The 23,584-nt window shown below is 46.2% G+C and overlaps 2 protein-coding genes across 2 annotated transcripts in view; both read right to left on the reverse strand.

The window, feature by feature from the left end:
* Positions 1-23,584, reverse strand: part of UBXN6 (UBX domain protein 6) — a 391,844-nt gene that overhangs the window by 331,598 nt on the left and 36,662 nt on the right. The window lies entirely within an intron of this gene.
* On the reverse strand, positions 13,393-14,079 carry LOC309544503 (uncharacterized protein; the record flags this gene model as incomplete). Its single annotated transcript, XM_082243408.1, has 1 exon — positions 13,393-14,079. One exon carries the CDS (start codon positions 14,077-14,079, stop codon positions 13,393-13,395), a length of 687 nt encoding a protein of 228 aa, XP_082099534.1.

Here is a 23,584-nt window from a genome sequence, read left to right on the forward strand (position 1 = left end):
CAAATTTGCTTCAAACTGGGCTTATGTTGCTTTAGTGAAAATAAAGTGCAAAATTTAGCAAATAATCATATCCATGATAGGTGGAGATAAGGGAAACAGGCAAGAATGCAGGAACCTGACAGGGTTCAGCAATTATGCAAAGGATATAATTTGGGAGTATTCACTCACTGCTCAGACGTCTTTATTTTCCAATCGTCATCAATTTCTCCTGATTGAAAATAGATGTCATCAGGCTTCCTTTGTAGTAAGCAGAAAGCTGTAAATTTGGAAGCGGGTTCAGTTTGCAAAGATCCTGGATGAAGGAGCCTGAAACAATTGTAGTCAGCTGGTCCGGAGCTTAATAGGTAATGCCGGCAATTTCTCCCCGCTGGACAAACAGGCTCACGTGGATCACAGGACAACCTGCCACACCACCTGGGAACATCTGACGTCAACGGATGACGCGTTTCGTTCACCCAAACGGCAAACTTCTTTATCAGAGGCGTGGCTATCGGACGTAAGCACACTGGTTAAAAATCCCCAAACCAGATGTGACATACAAGGAAGTAGCGGTCAACATCTGCGTTCCACCAGCGAGAACCAGGCTCCACACACACCGGAAGCCACAACCAATTAAGCGCTCAACATCCACTGCTATGAAAATCATGGTCTCGCTGCCGGAAAAGAGCAATATATACAGCATATGAAGAGAAATACATATAATGAAAAAAATATATATATAAACAACAAAAACATGGATACTCAATATATTATGACAGGCAAATCAGGAATATACAAATATACTTTATAAAAAATGGTAATAACTTATGATTCTTAAAATTATGACAAAACAGAACAGAATGCCAGAATTATTAGAACAGAGGAAAGTAGGAGGGGCAAGTAAATGGGACATCAGCCGCCACAACCAATCAAATATTGTTGATGTGGCAGTTAATGTCCCATTCTATGTTCATCCCCCACGGAGTGTAAGTCTTCATGTCATAAATCCAGCGAGTTTCTAACTTGGAAATCTCCCGCCGGATATGACTGCCTCTACAGTGGGGGATGAACTTATCAATGCCCCATGCCAGGGTGCATGCAGGGTTTTTATTATGGCACCTAGCGTAATGTTTTGTCACACTGTGGTTTGGGAAACCCGTTCTGATATTTTTAAAGTGCTCATTTACTCTAATCGTCATAGTCCTAATAGTGCGGCCTATATACTGTAGGCCGCATGGACATTGAAGAAGATATACCACATTAGTAGAGGAACAGCTAATGAAAGGTTTGATTTGATGATCTTTAGAACAGGCCGTGGATCGAACCTCGCATATCCTCCGGCCAGTTAGAGAGCATTCACCTGGCATACCACACATCTCCTACATGGAAAAAAAACAGTAAGATTGTGGAAGAAGGAAATCCTGTTAGGTTTATCAAGAACGTTTGGGGCTATATGTAAAAACGCAGGGGTTGGACACCCCTAAAGACTACTGGTGGAGTGTCTGGTAATTGAGAACCCAGCACTTTATAATTTCTGAGAACTTCCCAATGCCTTTTGAAAACGTTTTACATCACGATATTGTTTGGAATAGGTGGTAATAAAAGAGAAACCCAAACGATTCCCATCAACATGATCCTTGGGCCTTCCTTTTAAAAGGGTAGATCTATCCAAACCCCCCCCCCTCTTCACCAATCACAGTATCCAAAACCACACCATTATAACCTTTGTCCAAAAATCTATGTTCTAACATTGCTGCCTGCTCAAAATAATCTTCCTTCCTTGTACAGTTACGGCGCAAACGCAAGAATTGACTCTTGGGTACCGAGCTTAACCAGGAAGGATGATGGCAGCTTCCCTATTCTATAAACCCATTATGGTCTGTGGTCTTAAAATGTGTACTCGTGGTGATAGTACCATCTCTGACCTCTATGTGAAGATCAAGGAAGTTGATCTGCACATTACTGGCCTAATGTTGCAGTACTATACCTAAGGAATTGGTATTAAGATCACAAATGAAGCCATCCAAAGATTCCCTGTCGCCATCCCATAGGAGGACGACGTCATCAATGTAGCGCCACCAGACTGGTCTGCGCTGAATTCAGATAATGTCCTCCTCCCATTTGGCCATAAACAAGTTGGCCATGCTATGTGCAAATTTTGCACCCATGGCGACTCCTCTACTTTGTAAATAGTAGGAGCCGCCAAACCAAAAATAATTATGCTGCATGGCGAACAAGAACAGGGACAAAATGAACTGACGTTGCGCAGGTAACAAAGAGGTGTCCCTATCCAGAAACGCATCCACTGCACTATTTCCATGTTCAAGAGAAATAATTGTATATAATGATGTGACATCCGCTGTGGTTAAGAGATAGTTATCTTTCCATTGGATGTCACCAAGAAGGTTGAGAACCTGAGTGGAGTCTCTAAGGTATGAAGGCGTCTGTGTAACCAAGGGCTGTAAAAACCCATGAATGTACCTACCGAATCTACTGGTAATGGAATTAATCCTGCTAATGATGAGATGCCCTGGCGGATTATGAGGGTCTTTATGCACCTTCGGGAGATAATATATCACGGGCACCAGCGGTGCCACAGGGATCAAAAAGGACTTCTCCTTTTTGTTCGGTATACGTTCCGGATATCCCTGATTTGGAGGTAGAATTCCCTGGGAGTAGACTATAAGTCTCCCTATCTAACAGTAACCTATTCATCTCAGAAATATAGGCTGATTTATCAAGAACCACGATACCCCCCCCCCCTCCCCCTTATCCGCTGGTCGAACATGGATATCATTTCTTTTCTTAAGGGACTTCATTAAATCTGGGCTCCTTCCGATCTTTTCTAATGTGTAATGACTCAACATCCTTCAGTACCAAATCCCTAAAAACCCCAATGGAAGGGGTAAAGAAGCCTGGGGGGATTGAATAAGGATGCATTGGACAGGCCCGAATGCCTAATCCCATCAGGTGATTTATTCCTGTCCTTGTGTACAGGGAGGTTTAAAGTTTTCCTTGGCTATGAGAGAGAAGCGAGGTCCTTAGAAAACACTATCAGCAGTGTCACCCTGGCTGTTTCTGACCACTTTGTAACAGGAGGGTCTGATTTTCTGGTAAGCAGTTTAGGTATTATCACAGGGTGATCTTCTCTCTTTATTCTGCACACCAGTGATTGGAGGACCTGGACTCTGTCTTTTCATCTCTTCCAAGGACTTTTGTACAAAAAATGTACATTATATACACACATACATATACACACACACACACACACACACATACATATATAAACAGCAAGCTTTTTAGTAGATGGTCAATTGTAAACACGTACCATCCTCCATCATGTTCTCGAACAACACCGTGGCTTAGTCCAAGGCACCCTCCCTTCCATTACTCGCCGGTCTACTGCCATAGATAGCATCCATTTGGTTGAACCACTTCCATGTTTTTTTGTTTGAACCACTCCAGCTATTGTGGTCCTTTATGGTTCTGTAGTCGCTTTTTAGTTTTTTAACTTGTCCCTACACTGCTTCGATGTCCGGCGGTAGCCGTGTGCAGCCAACAGCTGAGCGAGTTCCTGAAAAACGTTTGCATTCCTGGTCGCCCCATAATTACACTTCCCAAACCGGGAAAACCCCCCACCTTATCCCAAAATTTCCATACCATATCGCTACTGAACGTTTATGTTAAGTTATTTGCTAAGCTGATATCTAATAGGCTATCCATCAGGTGGGCTTTGTGTCAGGCAGTCAGGCCCCGATGCTACCAGGTGCATGCTCAACCTTATCCACTTATCCAAGACCCAGCGAAGGCCTTCTCTGCTTCTGGCTTTGGACGTGGAGAAGGCCTTTGACAGGGTGCATTGGGGGTACATGACTCAAGTGTTGCACAGATTCGGCCCTCTACTCCTCTCCCTCTGCTCACGTGCTATGCGAGGGCATGTTCTTTTCCCATTTTAAAATAACAAATTGCACGCGTCAGGGATGCCCACTGTCGCCCCTAATTTCTCATCTCCTTATGGAACCATTAGCCGCCAAAATAAGATCAGATCCTAACATGCTAGGTATCACATTGACAGGAATACACCATAAAATAAAACTATTTGCGGATGACGTAATACTTACCATGACTGACCCCATCCGTTTACTATCAGTTGCACAAGCTGTGTTACAGCAATTTAACGCTATATCTTACTAAAAAATAAACACTGCAAAATCCCAAATCTTGGGAATTGGGATCGACGCCGACACTAAACGTCTTTTAACCCAAAATTTCCCATTTACTTGGGCTTCTAACTTTATTACCTATCTAGGCATTCAGCTCACCCCAGATATTTTTGACATTTTTGATTCCAACTTCTGGCCCCTACTAAAAGACATACAACTACGAAAGTTTTTTATCTCATGGACAGGCAGGCTAGCAGCGGTAAAAATGCTCCTCCTTTCAAAAAGGTTATATTTTTTTAGAACCTTACCTATCCACATTCCTAACTCCTACTTTCGAAAATTACAATCCCTTATCAATAGCTTTATTTGGGCCGATAAAAAACCTAGAATAGCAAACTTTTAATGAAATCCAAGCGGGTAGGTGGCATGGGTCTGCCTATTTTCAGGGACTACTACATGGCTTCCCTTCTGGGTCAATTAAGATATTGGTTTCTTCATGCACACACCAAACATCGGTTCAACCTCGAATCTGCTCAGATTTCCCCAAATAGTGTGAAGAACCTACTTTTCATTTGTTCTTATCTGAAAGACCACTACTATCACACCCGACCATATCCCCCGACAATTGAGGCTTGGAAAAATCTTCTTTAGCAACTGCTTGACCCTGCTGCCTGTACAGGTAGCCCTCCCGGTCCCTTGGAATCCTTGAAGTTTCTCACACAAGACGTAAATCTTAGGGAATGGACCACAAGGGGCATCTTCACAGTAGCAGACATAACTAAACACGAAAAGCTAACCCCCTTTAGAGCCCTTGCGGCCAAATTCCAGCTGCCCCGCACAGAGGTGTTTACGTACATGCGAGTACATCATAAGATTCGCTCTTTAGACGTTTCACGAGTCTCTGTGCCAACTGTGGCATGGGACTTCTGGACTAAGTACCACCCCACCGCGAAAGGTTTCTCAGTCTTCTATAAAATATTACAAATGAAAACAAACTTCGTTAAGCCCTCTCAAATTGTATAAATGGGAGAGGGATTTGAACTTAACAATCACAACGGATTAGTGGATTAGAGTCATTCGTAACAATTTAAAATACACCAGGTGCGCAAACTACTGGGAAACAGCCCTTCATCAGAGATGGTACTTCATGCCCTATCTGTTAGCTAAATTTTCTAGCAGCGTTTCCAACCTGTGCTGGAGATGTGGTAACCAAGTGAGCACATTACTCCACATGGCATGGACATGCCTACACATCAGAAGTTTCTGGTCAGCAGTTTTTAGACTGATAGCGGGGGTCACGGTAATCTTATTAAGAGGGATCCTGCCCTTGCTATCTTGAGCATTGGGGGCGAACGGATTCATCATTCTATAAGACCTATCACTATGCAGATCCTTTTTGCGGCCAGGGCTATCATAATGAGGAAATGGAAATCTGACGTAGTTCCAGAAGTAGGCAAAGTAATCAAACTAGTCAAGGAGGTTTACACATATGAGCACATCATGGCCCTCAAAGATGGCTCCGTAGCTAAAGTAAGCAAAGATTGGAAACCCTGGTTTGAATACCTTCACCCTAAGCAATAGTTGTGTTATAGGAGTTGTCCTTCTCGGTACACTACTGCCCTTGTTCCTGCCTTGATGAGAATTTTTTGTTTATAATTCTTTTCCTTTGTAAAGACATTCTTTGTGCCTTACCCAGTAACTCCTCTCGGGCATAAATAATGTCTATGTTGTTCCTATTGCCCATTGGTAATATTTTGCTTCCTTTTTGTAACAACGTCTACATGTTTACTCACCTTGTTGTAACCTTTTATATATAAAACCAAATAAAAATATATTAGAAAAAAAAAGTACTGCCCTAACCCCATCGCTAAAGAAGACGCACGCAACTTAGAAAGCTCCATCTCAGAAGACAAACTTAAAAGAGCGATCTAACAACTTTGAGCAGGTAAAAGACCCGGCCAGGTTCACAGAGCATGCTTTAAAAACATGGGTGTCCAAGCTTTTGGCTTCTCTGGGCCACATTGAGTGCAGAGAAATTTTCTTGGGCCGCATATAAAATATATACTATAGTTAAGGTAAATAAATAATAAAACGCCGCCGTGCCCTTCCCACGCCCCCCCCCCCCCCCCCCCACACTTATTTAACACAACTAGAGGATGATCAAATAAAATGGAATCAGTATACAGAGGTTTACTTCTTCTGAGACATATTAAAGGAACACTAACCACCATGACCGCTTCAGTGATTTGAAGTGGTCATGGTGGTAGAAGTCAGAAAAACTGCTAATGCTAGGATATTTACAGTTATGTGCTGGGGGCTAGTTGCACCCCTAGCACATGTGACTTAGGCAGCCAGAATATGTCATGTCCTTATTCATACCTGTTTGAACAAGGACATTACATATTATGACACAACGCAACTAAAAAACATATTGCAACACACGTTATGCACATACCTTTTCTACTTATTTTGCAGACTGCTGGCGGTTACTGCTGGTGGGTAATGCTGGTGATTATTGTTGGCGGGTAGGGTTGGTGGGTACTGCTGGTGGGTAGTGCTGGCAGGTAGTGCTGGTGGTTACTGCTGGCAGGTAGTGCTGGCAGTTACTGCTGGTAGGTAATGATGGTGATTACTGTTGGAGGGTAATGCTGGTGAGTAGTGCTGGCGGGTACTGCTGGCAGGTAGTGCCGACCCATCAATGCAGCCCCACCAGTGTCCATAAATGCAGCCTCACCAGTGTCCATCAATGCAGCCTGATCAGTGCCCATCAGCTCATCCTCATCAGTTCCCATCAGCTCATCCTCATCAGTGCCCATCAGCCCAGCCTTGTCAGTGCCCATTAGCCCAGCCTCATCAGTGATCAGTGTCGTCTCACCAGGGCCCATCAATGCAGCTTGATCAGTGCCCATAAGCTCAGAATCACCAGTGTCCATAAATGCAGCCTGTGGTAGGGTTGGCCCTGGGGGCCCCGCTGCCCCAGCTTGTGGTGCACCTGCCCAGGATCAGCCCTGCAAAGCGGGACAAAACTAGGGACATCTAATCACCCTAGGCTAGTGGCCAGCAGGTCCACCAGGCCATGGTCAGCTTCCAGAAGAAACAGAGCGTGGCCAGGGTCCAGCAGGACCCCCAAGTCAGTGGCAAGCAGGACCCAAAAGTCCACAGCTTGACCCACAGCCAGCAGGTCCTGATAGGAGCTGGCCACAGACCTGTGGGTCCTGCTGGTCATTGGTCATGACCTGTGGGTCCTGCTGGTCATTGGTCATGACCTGTGGGTCCTGCTGGTCACTGACCTGTGGGTCCAGCTGCCCGCTAGTCATGGTCTGTGGGTCCAGCTGGCCACTGACCTTTGGGTCCTGCAGGCCACTGACCTTTGGGTCTTGCTGGTCACCGACCTGTGGGTCCTGCTAACCATTTACCTGTGGGTCTTGCTTGTCACTAATTGGATGGTCCCGCTAGCCGCTGGCCTGAAGGTTCTGCTGGAAGCTGGCCATGGACTGTGGGTCACAGGCCATGGCCAGAGGCTAGCAGGATCCATGGGCCATGGCCTACTGTGGTTCTGCTGGCCATGGCCTATGGGTCCTGCTGGCCATGACCAGCTGCCAGCAGGACCCACAGGCCAACGGCCAGCAGGGCCCACAGGCCAGCAGGACACACAGGCCAGCAGGACACACAGGCCAGCGGCCAGCAGGACACACAGGCCATGGCCATCTCCCAACAGGACCCACAGTGTTGAGGGCTATTTTGAGGTTACTGGGTGGGCACGGGGGCAGGGTAAATGGGGGAGGGAGATAGATGGGATGATCATGTAGAGGTCAGCTGGAAATGTCAGGGTCTCTCACGTCAGGTAATGGCAGCTGCCAGCTCAGTTCCAGGTACTCACACGGCCTCCTCCAGTCCTGAGGGGGATTCATGCTCCTGTCCCGGAGTCAAGTACAGTTGCAGCCAGCCCACCAGCCCGAGCCAGTCACATGTGTCCCGACTCCCTGGCGTACCCTTCCTCTGCCTGCCTCCGAGATTCAGGAGTTGTAGTTTGCTAGCTGCGCTGCTCAAAGTTCTCCAATCACTGGAAGCTTGAGCGCGCATGGACTACAACTCCCAGAATGCAATAGGCAGTAACCATGGCCCTGGCCTGACTTCCCCTGAATAAAAAAAAAGAAAAAAACAAACAGCAGTGGGCAGCGGGCGGTGGGCCGCAGGTTGGACATGACTGCTTTAAAACAATCGGGCATTTAACTCCCTTTCCATAGATCACTGGAAGCACACATCACAATCATATCGAAAGAAGGGAGAAACGCTACATCAGCCACCAACGTAGAAAATCCTATCAAACCACCCCTTACCTTTCCTACCCGCTCTAATAGGAAAAGACCAAGTAGGCTTTGTCCCAGGGCAAGAAGCCAGGGATAATACTACTAAGGCTCTAAATTTGCATTACTGGCCGACTACCCACAAACCCAAAGGCTACTTTTTGTCCCTGGATGTGGAGAAGGCATTCCACAGGCTGGCCTGGGACTATATGGGGGCGGTTCTACAACACATTGGATAACAAAATTGGATGTTTAAATCTATCATGTTCCTATACATAATGCCAACTGCCAGGGTTCTAGTCAACGGCCTCATATAGAACGCCCTTCTCCATCTGTAATGGGATGAGACAGGGATGCCCACTCTCCCCAATTCCTTTCGCTCTGACCCTGGAACCTCTATGCCACCCCAGAGCCAATGAGGACATATCTGTCCTGTTACTATGCAACTGGATTTTTGTGTTACCGTAATATCCTTTTCTCTGAGGTTTATTGACGGACACAGCGACATATCTTCATTAGTCAAAATAGGTTATGCTACGCTTCCTAGGAGTAGGACACTAGGCGGAAAAGGGTTAACAAAGTTAACAGAACTTTCAGCTACACCCATGGGGCAGTCCCAGGTGGTATACTCCCACTTCCTGCTTCTAGGATTCAGTTTTGTAACAAGCAGTGTCAAAAGAATACATAACCCAACTCCACAGAGGGGTGGGTGCTGTGTCTGTCATTGAACATCAGAGAAAAGGATTATACGGTAAGACAAAAATCCAGTTGTTTTCCCCTTTCGTTTATTGGTGGACACAGCGACATATCTTCATTAGGCGAATGGGACGTCCCAAAGCAGTAATAGCATGAGGGGTGGGAAAAGAACACAGCATGAACAATTCCCACCAGGCTAACATAGCCAACCAGGTAACCAAGGAGCTCAACCAGGAACAACTCAAGAGGCAGAAATCTCTACCACCGTGGCCTGCAACCCTTGCGGCTAAAAGCAGCATCCACATATGCAAAAATATCAACATTGTAAAAAACGTAGTGAACGTGTGTACAGACGCGCAGGTAGCCACTTTGCACACCTGAACCACTGATGCCTGATGACGGAAGGCTCAGGAGGCACCCTCGTAGAATGCGCCTTAACAGGGAAAGGAGGAACCTGACCATTAAAAAAACAGGCCTGTCCCACCGTATGCCTGATTCATCTGGAAATGGTCACAGCAGACGCAGCCTGTCCCTTACGAGGACGCTTTGTCAGACCAAACAAGGAATACGACTTCCAAAATTGACTCAGTCACCATCAAGTACACCATGATGGCCCGAACCACGTCTAACGAATGCAAAGCAACCTCCTTGGGATGCTTAGGCTTAGGAGGATATAAAGACAACACAACGTCCTCATTCAGGTGAAACCCTGACACGACCTTAGGAAGGAAAGACTGACAGGACAACAAAGCCAACTCCGGGACCCTGCGTGCAGACCTAATTGCCACCAAAACGAACACTTTCAGAGAATATTCTCAAACGGTAGTCTTTGAAGGGTCGACAGCACCAGATTGAGATCTCATGGAGGCTCCAGGGAAAGCACTGGGGGAGCCAGGTGGCAAACTCCCTGCATGAATGTGCGAACCAAGGAATTAATGGCCAGTGGTCAAAGCTGAAATCTGACCCTTAATAGTGCCCAAGGCCAAACGTTTATTAACACCGTTTGTAAAAACTCTATTGTAAGTTTTCCGAGAGGTAGACTTCCTGGTCATTAACAAGGTAGGAACCACAGATTCCGACAAACCCCTATCTTTTAGAACCCGGCTCTCAATAACCAGGCCGTTAAAGCCAGCGATCGTAAAGCAGGATGGAAGATCGGTCCTTGAGACAGGAGATCTTCTCTGAGAGGAAGCCACCAAGGGGCGTCAGCTACCAAACTTACCAGATCCACATACCAGGACTGATGAGGCCAGTCTGGTGCCACCAGGATCACTGGAATCCCTTCTGCCTTGATTCTGCGAAGAAGTCTCGGCAAAAGTTGTATTGGGGGAAAGGCAAAAAAAATAAATAAATAAAATCTGATGATACTGGCCCCAGTGAGCCACCAGAACGTCCGTGACATCTGCCAGAGGATCCCGAGATCTCGCAACGAACTTCTGGTTGAGATGAGAGGCCAAAAGGTCCACATCTGGTGTCCCCCACCGAAGGCATACGGAGGGGAATTTGGTACTTTGTATGATGTACACGATGCAATGTGCCTCCATCCCTAATCATATGAAAAAAGAGGGGGAGTTTTGGGACTTTACATGAGGTGTGTCACTAATACTAATTGGTATCATATGCCAAGTGTATAATATCTACCAGAAGCAGAATATCATGTTTAAATCTGATGTTTATTACAACAACATCAATCACAAATTGGAGACATAAATTATATATCATGGTTAAAGCAGTATAAATAAAATTTTTGGTCAGGGAATCAACAGAGCGAATTATACCATTTAAAGAAGTACGGTTGAAGCGTGGCGAAACCGTGGTTCGGGCAGGCCTGTACATAAAGAGGGCCCACCAAGATGGAATTGTTGAAAAAGGGGGAGTGGAGCGAAAAGGTGGGTATATAAGATGGATAAATCCTCCCATCTACTCCAGGTCCTGGGGGGGACAGCTGAAAAGGTCCCTGGTGATCCAAGGGTTAAAGGATATCGACTGTGTACTGTATGGGTCTGGTGGAGTTTCAGGGGTGTCCACTCCGGGTGTGTATAAAGCAAGGGATCAAACGATAAAGAGGCACATAGTGTGAAACTGTAAATACAGTGCTTTATTCTGATTAGGCAGGGTAAAAGTACTCACAAACGTGGGTGATATATAGGCAGGGAAGTCGAGCGTCCGGAGCGCTATGCAATCCAAGCCTCGATGTGGGAACCGGAAGTGATGCGGGGGACTATTTGAGTTACTTTCTAAGCACGATTGCACATAGATCTATATGCATTATGTTGTATTAAGTTTTATACAATTATACTGTATTATCATTGTCAGTATTCACTTTCGCACTTGTCACTTTATATAGATATATCACTTATGCACGGTTGCATTTATAATTGTTTATGATTATATCACACTTGTGCAATATTTTACTTGACATTCAAGTGTCATTTACATCCATTTTCTATATATACAGCATTTGGCACCTTTAGGGTGAATTACATACACTTGGCACTTTGACACAATAGCTACCTCATTGTTAATTTACATATTGGGTTTATACCTGTTACACGTGACTAGTGATAGCACTAGTAACAAACCCCCCCTTTTTTGGACCACCAGACAGCGCCACCCCCTACCTCTTTCTTTTACGCCATATAGTCTTCGGACTATATTATAGGGAGGCAGCAGTCTTTACTATATATCCAATTAGGCCCGAGGCGCGGAGTTTCCCAACTCACAAATGTAAATACAGTATGTGGCAATATAATTATCATAAAATAATTAAAATAATTAAGCATCCGCTCCCCACCGCTCCTCCACAGTAATTTAATTCCATGACTTTTCCAAAACCTAGTGTGTTTCCCAATTTTCCATGACCTTTCCAGGCCTGGAAAGTGTCATCTAAAAATTCCAAAACTTTTCCAGGATTTCCAGGACCGTACGAACCCTGCACTATGGGATAAATTTCGAAAAGGGCGGAAGTGCGGTTAAAAGACGGTAGACTGGCAGTCTCGGGTGGCCAAAAATCTCTGAACCAGTTGACCCCGCAAATGGCTGCAAACCCTGAATGTGCTGCCGCATCGGTCCATAAGACTGGGGAGTGGTCGGAAAAAGGCAGGATGAACATGTTCACCCCGTTCCAATGTGCCAGGAACTGCCTCCACATGGACAAGTCCGCCTTGGCCTGCCCGTCCAACGAGATAGTGCTCCCGTCATGCGGGAGGCCAGGGAGCAGACAGAGGAACCTGGAGACAAAAGCACGGCCTTGGGGAATAATTCTCATGGCGTAGTTCAGGGAACCTAGAAGAGACAGGAGGTCTTTCCGGGAATGCGGAACCTCTAACGAGGAACCCCTCAATCTCTGCCTTGATCCTCTGAACTTTGTCCGGGGGCAGGCTTGCCTGCATGGCGACTGAATCTAGGCAAATGCCTAGGAAGGTCAGTTTGGTGGAGGGACCTATTGTTTTGTCTTCGGCTACCGGAACCCCTAGGGCCGAAAAGAGTGCCAAAGAGTGTGTTTTTAACCAGGCTGAGTGGAGTGGCTGTGGGACTTTCCACTGTCAGGAAATCATCTAGGTAATGGATGATGACTGGACAGCAACCGATATTTAATAGGAGCCAGCACAAAGCCTCTGCGAACAAATCAAATATCTTGGGGCTGCTTTTGGCCCCGAAGGTCAGGGGAATGGCGAAATAGTAAAACCCCCTCCATTTCGCACCATGCAGATGCCACAGTGATGGGTGTATGGGCAGCAACTTGAAAGCATTGGAAATGTCCGTCTTCCCGAGCCAAGCCGCTTTCCCGGCTTTCAGGATAGCCTGAATGGCGTGATCCACTGTAGTGTACTGTAGTGAAAACTATTCAGAGGGAATAAGAGAATTGAGGCTTGGCATGGAGATGGAATGAGGAGCCGAGAGGTCTATGATCAATCGTTTTTTATTGTTATATTTCCCGGTGGCTACCCCCAATGGGTTGGTTCGCCAGCAGGAAAAAGGAGGGGTACAGAAAGGCCCTAACATGAAACCCTTGTCTACTTCTGCTTGCAAAAGAGTGTCGACTACAGCTGGGTCAGCCGAGGCTGATTGTAGGTTTTTACACTCGATTGAACCTGACGGGAGTGCCACCAGACCTGTGTGGAATCCTCTCGTGAAGCCTTAAACTAAAAACTCGACTAAGTCCGGAGAGGGATGGGATTTCAAGAAGGCCAGGGAATCGACCTGCACCTCGGTCAGTCAGCTTTTGGGGAAAAAAGGCGACTGGGTCACATGGACTTGGCGTGTGCCCGGAAGCAGGTGGAGCAGATATGCAACAACCTACAGGTGCTGAAGCTGCAGCCACCCGCGTTGAAGTGGTTGCATACCTGTGCTTTGCCCAAGAACACTATCGGTCTCCCCAATTTATCTTTGGCGGACTTCTGATCAGACCTGCTGGGGCCCAGGGTGACCTCGCTGGCGGCGGAAGAACTGGGCTCAACGGCACACAAGTTGGTGGAGTGGGAGTTTGATGCGCAAGTGGCGCAAGCAGGTGGCACGAGCCCGGCAAAATGGCGACAGAACAGCTCGGTGTCCAGCTGGCCCCAATCTATCCTGATGTTGAACTGGGCAAAGGTGGCCGTCGCCTTGGCTGAGAATGAGCGGTGATAATCGTAGAAGGTGGTGCCACCGTACTTATGCCCCAGGTCGACCAACTTGTGTAGATACAAGTCCAGCTCTTCTCTGCGATGAGGGAAGTTAAAGCAGACCACATCCCTGAACAGACCGAATGCCAAGACAAACTCGGGAATGGACAGCTTCCTGTTCAGTCTGGGGTCCTTGGCTTTCAGAACCACCGACAGGTCCCCATAATTATAGGTCTTGCTCTGGACTATGTATTGGGACACAATTAACAGCGACATAAGATTCACGTCCTTCCCCTCCAGAATGTCTTTCCTGATGTTGGGCGGGACCATTTGTGCTGGTGTAATAATGTGAGAAATGGGGCCTAAAGGAGTTGGCGTACCTGCGAAGGTGCCCTGAGGGGCTGGCAAGCCAAAGACCTGAGAGGGCAGGGAACCTGGGGAAGCTGCGGAGGCCGGTGCGGGGATTCTAATTTTTCCAACCTCAAATTTAGGCTACTAACGGAAGCCAGAAAAGACGCCATGGTGGCCTGGATTTCGGCTGAAGCGTCCTTGACACTGTCCTGTGCGTCAGTCCCTGGTTGCGGGTTGACGGTGTTGGATACCAAGATCCTGTACAACTCCGCCTTCCTGGCTGTGGCCGGAAATGGTATCCCCCTCCGTCTCAACTTGGCGGCAATCTTGGGAATGGTCCATGTCCTCATAGAACCGGGACTTGACGGAACCTGGCTACCTCCTGCAACGGAAACGGAAACCGGAGTGGGTGGCCTGGCTGGCGTGCTAGGCAGGGAGAAGTCGTCTCCTTGGTCTGATGCGCGAGACATGCTGAGATGACATGGAAGGAAAAGTGGAGATGAAAAACTCATACGACAGGGCGTTAACTGGCGCTTTTTTTTTTTTTTTGACCCGGGAGAAAATTTTTAGGGAAACGGGGGAAGTGAGGCCCTGCTAAACCCCAGCGGCTGGTAGAGGCGCTATCTATGATTTGGACCTAAGCTGTGCCATGGATGATGGCGGGGTGTAGGCCTCTGGGAAGGTGAAGCCCTGACTACCCTGACCAAAATAGCGAGACTCTAGCTATGATTTGGGCCGATGGGCGAAAGTACCTCCGCGTGACGATGGGTGTTGGTCTCGCGATAACTAATGCCCCGTACACACGTGTCGATAGTTGGCCGTGAATTTTCGGCCAACGTCCGATCGGCCGATTTTCGGCTTGTTAGTATGATGCTTTCGACAACCGACTCTGTGCGGGCTATAAAATTTTTGTTGGCCGTCAACACAACGGCTGATTTTCCGTCAGTCAGTACAGATTTCGGCAGACAAAAATCTACTAATCGGAACACGCATGATCGGAACCAAATAACGACCCGGAAGAATATTCAAGAAAACTAGCCATTTTATCAAGAAAGAACTTTTGTCTCGCGGCAGTCCAAAAAATATATGAAATGCGGAGCACATGTTCATCTTGGTTAATGTGAGAAGAAGGAAGATGCTGCTCAAAATTCTATACTTTACAATTAAAAAGGCATGTGTTCTGTTATAATGATGATAATGATTTGGCTATTCTATATGGTGCATGTATTTTTCAAATTAAATATTTTAAACTCTTCACCATTCTCTTTGTATTTTGACTGCAAAGATCTAACTAACTATTGATGTGTCCCTTTATTCATTTTGGAATTAATGCATAAAACATATATTGCTGCTTACTCCCAATATTCTACATTTTAAAAAATAAAGATAGGCAAGAAGTTTTTTTATCATCATATTTATTTTATAAATTAAGAAAATCCAACATAAATATATAAATACTCTCTGTATTTAAACTATTAAAAAAAAAAGGACATTTCCGCCTCATATAAACTATAAATAAATAAAAAGGGGTAACACAAATAACAGGTTTGAAATTAGGGGCAATTATAATTGGGTATACCAGTAATCATGGGGCCATGAGGGGATATGGGGATCAGGAGGGCCATATTGCCACTGACTGCCATGTGGCTGTGGTGGAGGTGGTGGCTGGGGTTGCTGTGGTGGCGGTGGAGGGGATGGGTGAGAATTGGAGAGGTGGGTGTGTTCCTCTAGTTCCTCCAATTCTGCTCTATGCAGCACCTGCATGATGAGGAGCTCTGCCCTTTGGCCCTGCGGCACCTTCAATTTTCTGAGCTTATTTGCCATCAGAAGGCCAAATGCTTCCTCCTCGTCCGGCTTTCTCTTCAGGGCTATGGAGGCCTGGCTGAGGAACTCAGTTGTGATCTGGTCCACATTTTTTACCTTCTGGTGCCCTTTTGCTGGAGGTTGGGTGGATCCAAATGCCTCCACAGCCTCCTGGCTGACACCTGCCTCCTCCACAGTGACACTTTCCTGTTGATGAAATGAACAATTTATTAGAATGTTATAGTGTATTGTATATAAAAAGTCATGTTTGTTGTATTTTTTTAACCAAATAGCAGACTTTACATAAAGGGTCAATTATTGTCTTGAAAATTATTTTTTTCCATCATTATGCTTATTGCAGACAATATATTGTGAAATGCCATACCTGTGTCAAATTGGGATCCAGGATATCTTCCTCCTGGCTGGCACCACTCTGCCGACGTGGAAGGGAGCGTGGACAGGAATGGCCTGGATTCCTCATGTTCCGTCAGGAACCGCAGGCTCTCAAAGTACCATAGCCTGGGTACATAGATCTCCTCGGCAGCAGCTCTAGACTTCTCAGTTTTTTTAATTTTAAGGGTATCTCCCTTTTATAAGCTGTGCGGATGTTGGCAATTTTTTGTTTGACATAGTTGATGTCGGCATTTGGGTAAATGGTTTTGTACATGTCGACTAATTTCAAATAAGCCTCCTTTTTTTTTGTCTATTTGAATACTCTTTGCTTTTAACCTTCCACAAACAGGGCAGTTTCCTGTACTCATCAATAAAACTTTGTAAAAATTCAAGAGTGGTGAATTTATCCACCATGCTGATGATGTACAGTATATGCCTGCAAGACACAACACAACACAAAACATAGTAAAAGAGCATGTATTTTGTCACATAATAAAGATAGGCCCAATATAAGCTGTATAGGGCCGAAAACACCCACTTTTGAATCTAAAGTCGTACCTTTGTTTGCGTTCGCCGATCGATCGTGCTCCTCCAAACGATTTGTCCGATAGCGAATCGTCGACCGAAAGATCTGGCGTCCTTTAAAGACAGCGCATGCGTCAACTCCGCCTTCAGTGGCGCGCTGACACAGGGGAGTGTACATGCCGAATATTAGGCTGCATGCGACACACACGTGAGTCGGTGGAAGATTCGTTGCGGAGATGGCAGAATCTCAGAGTTCTACAAGTGAAGGCCGAAGTGGTTGGGCCAAAAAAACAAACAAAAGCAACACCTATGAGCAAGGGTGAAATGGTGGAGATGGTTGCCATACTGGAGAAACATGACTATGATGGCAGGCTGGATAACTATGAAAGGCCCAACTCTAGAAAAGACCGGATTCTGGACAAGGTGGTAGCATGTTTAAATAAAATGTATGGTGTTGAGCTTTCAAAAGACCAAATACGAAAAAAAGATGATTTGAAGCATCGGGAGCAAGAACCAGCTTGGTCACATACATCATATTCTTAAAAAAAGTAAGTTTATTTATTTTATCAAGCAATATGTTTTGGTTGGATTTGGTGTATGTTGTATAGAAATGTATAGATTATAATGTATATGAAAACTTTCCATTTTTTTTATTTTCTTGGTCATGTCTTGATTTGATCAATCTATTGATGATTTATTTGTATATTACATTAAAAGACAGGAATCCACAGTAAACTATATATGCATTTGATTGCAACGAATTTTCTTTATTGCAACAAATTTTCTATCCAAAAAATCATATTATTTCCATATTCTTTTTGTAACCTTTAAATAGGGCAAAAACGAAAATTAAAACAAAAAGAATTGCAAAAGAGGAGGAGAGGCGCATCGCCTGTGTCAGCTCCATCCACATTGGGGGGGGTTGGGGGGATGGGGGGGGTTGTGCTGAGATGGGGGGGTTGTGCTAGGAGGGGGGGGGGATTGTGCTGAGATGGGGGGTTGTGCTAGGAGGGGGGGGGGGGTTGTGCTGAGATGGGAATTTGGGAGGTGACAGGATAAGATTTGTACCCCAGTGTAGTTCTCCCTTTCCTCCAGCATGCAGACCTCAGATACAGCGCGGCACATCGCTCTGTGATCCTCCTCTTCATATGTCAGAGCGGAGGAGGAGTGGAGGAGGAGCCTAAGAGAAGCCTATTCCTATAGCTTTGCACGGACAGCTGGTGGGAGAGATGCGGCTGCAGAAGGGGAAGAAGATTGTGGCTCAGGAATGACACTGGATGTCAGATCGGGACTATACAGAGTTTGTTACCCGCCCCCTTTCCACATTGCTTGCTTTGACTCGGAGGAGAGGGGGTAACAAACTCTGTATAGTCCCGATCTCACATCCAGTGTCCTTCCTAAGCCGCAATCTTCTTCCCCTTCTGCAGCCGCATCTCTCCCGCCAGCTGTCCGTGCAAAGCTTTAGAAATTAATTGTCTTCTCCTCCGCTCCACCTCCACTATGACTCTTTAAGGGGAGAAGAAGTTCCAATATGATGTCTGCTATACACTGACAGGAGTGTGAAGCCCGGCGAGAAGAGAGAGAGAGCACATCCCGCTCTCTCCTGTCACTAGTCACAGAAAAACTCCTGGCAGCGCCCCCTCCACCTCCCATGACACAGACGCCCAGGGCAGCCGTCCATCCATCCATCCCACCTTCCCTTGTACCGGCTCGCCTTAACATGAGATAATCGGCTTGACCAACTCCATCAGTACTGCTGGCCGGATAATGTCGGAGCGGCGGATCATCCCGCTGTAACAGCTTTAATTGTAATTGCCGGGTGCTGTCCTGGTTGGCCAGGTGTTCTGTCTATCAAAGAAGCCGGGCTAGGAGGCGGGACTGTGTATGTCGGCGAGCGCCCGGCAATTACAATTAAAGCTGTTACAGCGGGATGATCCGTCGCTGACATTATCCAATCCTTCGGCCGGCTTTCCTCTCCTCTCTTCCCCTGACCGGAGCTCGCCCTACATAATTTTCCACTCGCAAAATGCGAGTAGGCGAGTGGAAAATTTGAGGGCTGAGCATGTACATGTCTGAATATTTTTTAGGAAAATAGCTGTCAAGCAGTGCCCCATGTCCTAGCAAACTGACCTTCTGTGAATTTTATTACTTGCCACATTTTTATTATTATGTAGATAAAGACAGTAGTCCAGAGTGCAGCATGGTGGAGACAACAAGTGTGCAGCCACCACAGCAACAGCAAGGTTGGTAGGCACAGATTTTTTTGTAGTGGGATACTAAAAATATGTGTATTTGCGATGATTGTTTAACCTTCTATTGTTGTATTTAATAAAAAATGTACATTGCAGAGGTTCCCTCATTTGATCTATGGGATGTGTCACCTCCAGCCGGATCGGATGTTGAAATTTCTGATGCAAGATCTCCTGCCAGCATTCCGACCAGACTTGCAAGCTCTTCTCCAAATGATCCCGATCCCGATTGGGGAGCCAGTTTTGTGCCCAAGTAAGTATTTTTTTTATGTGTTTTCAAGTGTATTTCTTGTTTGGTGTATTTGATGTAATGCTTCAAAGGAACTACCTGTTTGTTAAATAATGTGAATCAGGTGCGATAAACTTATAAATTATGTGTCAATTATATAATCATATAGTGTCAAATCTTCTAAAGTTCTCTCCATTTGTGTAGATTTGTCACTATATGATTGTATATTTGACACATGATTTAATTTTTTTGCGCACCTGATTCACATTTTTGACCAAACATATATTTTCGACGTTTGCAGGTTTTTATGGCCCATGCACACGGGGCATTAGAAAAAACGTGCGTCAAAGCTAGTTCTGACGCCGGAAAAAGCAGCTGTAAAAATGTGCTTTCAGTAGTTTTTTCCATTTGCGTTATTGCACGTTTTGCCACGTTGCTTTTAGCAGCGTTTTTTTCAGCCTCCACTCAAAATCAATTGTTCCCTATGGGAGCCTATCAGGATGATCCGACTTGCGGGGTCACTTGCGCTGTGAGAATCTTGAGGGGGAACTCCACGTCAAAATGGGGAAAACCGGCGTGGGGGTCCCCCCCCAGGTTCCAAAGCAGGCCCTTTGGGTCTGGTATGGAATTTGAGGGTAGCCCCACGCAAAAAAAATGGCGTGGGGTCCCCCCCAAAACCCATACCAGACCCTTATCAGGGGAAGCATGCAGCCCAGGAAAGGGGAGGGGATGAGCGAGCGGCCCCACCCCCCCTGGACCACACCAGGCCACATGCCCTCAACAAGGGGGGGTGTTGGTGCTTTGGGGCAGGGGGGGCTCTGCACCCCCCACCCAAAAGCACCTTGCCCCCATGTTGATGAGGACAAGGGCCTCATCCCCACAACCCTGGCCGGTGGTTGTGGGGGTCTGCGGGCATGGGGCTCATCGGAATCTGGAAGCCCCCTTTAACAAGGGGGGCCCCCTAGATCCCGGACCCCACTCCCTATGTGAATGGGTATGGGGTACATAGTACCCCTACCCATTCACCCCATAAAAGGAAGTGTATGTGAATAACGACAGGAGACGTTTACGAAATTTTATTAAAAATCTTCATCCGGTCTTCTCCACTCTGCTCTTCGGATCTTCTCCTCTCCGCTCTACTGCTGTCCAATCTTCTGCTCTTTTGCCCTAGGCTCTTCTTCTTTGTCCTGTCCTCCTCCGATGCTGTCCCCGATGATTATGCCGGTCTCCGGTCTCTGCAGCTTAATATATAGCCAATAGGGGCGTGACCTCTCGATGACTTCATCGGGCGGTCACGCCCCTAATGGATATATAATAAGCTGCAGAGACCGGAGACCGGCATAATCATCGGGGACAGCATCGGAGGAGGACAGAAGGAAGAAGAAGAGCCTAGGGCAAAAGAGCAGAAGATTGGACAGCAGAAGAGTGGAGAGGAGAAGATCCGAAGAGCAGGGTAGGTATTAACTCTTCATTAATTTAAGATGAACTTGACCCCAAATGTTTAGATATTATGACCTAATCTAGTTACTTGGCATGTACTTAATATATGATTTTTTATTAACAGGTCATGTTATTCCTAGTTGCACTATAGCCAGGATGACAGTTGAGGCTCTACAATGCTGCTCTGAGCTTGAGAAAATGAAGGAGGCTGCTACAGCCTTACAAAAAAAACAATGCGTGATTTTGTTGACATGCTTGCCAAATTTTTTTTTTTTTTCAAATGAATTTTTATTGAGTTTTGCATAGAAAAATAACAACAATCGGGGAACAAGGAGAAAAGAGGGGGAAGGGGTGGGTACGCAACATGAGCACATGTGCACATTCAGTATCATACAAGTGCAAGAAACAAATAAGGCATAATATTCAGTGACTATTCCTATGTGACCATGACTTCCAGGAATTCTGAAAGGTAGCTAATTTGCCTGACCTGAGGGCTATAAGGCGTTCATGTTCGTATGTGGAATCAACATAATGTACAACTTCTGAGATTGACGGTACGTCTGACGTTTTCCATCTCCTGGTTATTAGGACCCTTGCGGCCAAAAAAATATGGGCCGAAATGGTCCTATATTGAAGTGGGAATTTGTCTATAGTAAGATTAAGGAGAGCTAGGGCTGGGTCTGGTGGAGTGAGGATGCCTGTTGTGGAAGAAACTAGACTGAACACTTGGCGCCAAAAACTTGTGAGACTCTTACAAGCCCATAGCACGTGGACAAGATTGCCCACCTGTCCACAGTCTCTCCAGCATAGCGGTGAATGTGTTGGGTAGAAGGAGTTACATTTGTAGGGGGTTAATTACCACCGAGATAGAACCTTGTAAGAAAGTTCCCAGTGATTTGCACAGTGGGATATTGAGTATGTGTAAAGGATCGCCTGTTGCCATTGGGGCGTGTCAAAGGTTTTACGGAGCTCCGATTCCCATTTTAACATGGAGGATGACTTCGAGAATGTCTGTTTATGTTGGACTGATTGGTAGAAAAGTGATGTTCCTTTAGATGCTAGAGGCCCTTTCATGAGATGGTGCCATAAGTTGGATTGAATACGGATAGTTGGCACTGGATGTCTTTTAATGAATTTGGCGATGCATAGGTGTGTATAGGCTTCAGAGGAGGGAAGGCAGCGAGGGATTTCAGGGACTGGCCATCTAATATTTTGTCTAGCCATAGTAGGCCATTACCCATCCATTTGTGAAGGGTCATGTACGGGATGAGGACAGTTAATGTTTCCAACGGAATGCGTATCGTAGAGTGCATGTTGGGAGTCTGTATGTAGCAGGGTATGTCTCCAAGCCAGGAGGGATGCTTGTGTGGTTAGTAGCATTTGGTTCAGCGGGAGAGGTTTCCAGCAGTCCGCCGATAACAGTAGGGGTAGGGAAGGGACGTTGGCCATGGCTGTTTCAGCCAGCACCCATTGTACATCGGTAGCCGGTGCGAACCAGCAATTGATGTGGGTCATGTGGGTCGCCACATAGTAGTCATAGAGGTCTACCGTGCCTAGTCTGCCCGCCCATTTGTGTTTGGTTATTAGCGACCAGGGGCATCTAGGTTTCTTGTCTTGCCACACATAGCGATTAAAGAGCGATTGGAGCGTTGATATATAGGATTTGGCAATGGGAAGTGTCAGCATCCTGAAAATATATAAAATATTTGGGAGAACCATCATCTTCAAAGCAGCTATCCTGCCCACCCAAGATAATTCCTTATATGATTTTTGGGAAAGGATGCCCGTCACCTCCTGATTTTTGGGAAAGGATGCCCGTCACCTCCTGAGTTAGGGGTTTTAGGTTTGCAGAAACCACATCTTTTAAGGACGGGGTCAGCTGCAATCCCAAATACGGGATGGCTTCAGAAGTCCAACTATAGGGAAGTGATTTTTCTAATTCGGATCTAGTGGATATGTGGGAGCCTAAGTCTAGGACAAGAGATTTGTGGAAATTAACTTTATAGTAGGAGATTTTGCTAAAGGATTCCAATGTTTTATGGGCAAAGGGGAGCGAAAGAATAGGGTTGGTGAGGGATAAGATGATGTCATCTGCGAATAAGCTAGTGACGAGGGAGGAACTGCGGAGCTTGAAACCAACTATATGTGGATTAGAGCGGACAGCCTCTGCTAACGGTTCAATCATGAGGTTGAATATTAACTAGTCCCGTTACTGATGGAAAAAGGACGGGATAGCATCCTCGAGGTGTAAACTTGGGCCGAGGGCGAGGAGTATAGGGCTAGGATTGCATTTAGAATCATGCCATTGAAGCCGAATTTACGCAGCGTGAGAGTCATGTAGGACCAATGGACTCTATCAAACGCCTTCTCTGCATCTATAGGGAGAAGCAGAGAAGGCGTTTTCGAAGAGTTAGCATGGTGGATCAAGTTCAATATCCTCCTGGTGGCATCAGAGGCTTGCCGGCCTTTCATGAAGCCCAACTGGTCAGATTTGACCAAGGATGGCATCAGGGAAGACATCCTGTTCGCTAGCAGTTTCGCATAGATTTTAACGTCTACGTTTAATAAAGATATTGGGCGAAAGTTTGCAGGGGTGTCCGAGGGTTTCCCAGGTTTAGGAAGGGTGACTATGTGGGCTGATAAGAATTCCTTAGGAGGGGATGAGGATGACGCAAAAGCCTGAAAAAGTTTCAGAAGGTAGGGAGAAAGGACGGGGGCCATCGACTTGTAGTAGGCGTTTGAAAAGCCATCAGGGCCGGGGGCTTTATCTCTCAGGAGGGATTTGATGGTTTTGCAAATTTCTTCGACTGTGAATGGGGTATTCAGAGTGGCTAGTTGTGAAGCT

The sequence above is a fragment of the Pelophylax lessonae genome (genome assembly GCF_965119305.1).
Source record: "Pelophylax lessonae genome assembly, chromosome: 1".
NCBI classification, from domain to species: Eukaryota; Metazoa; Chordata; class Amphibia; order Anura; family Ranidae; genus Pelophylax; species Pelophylax lessonae.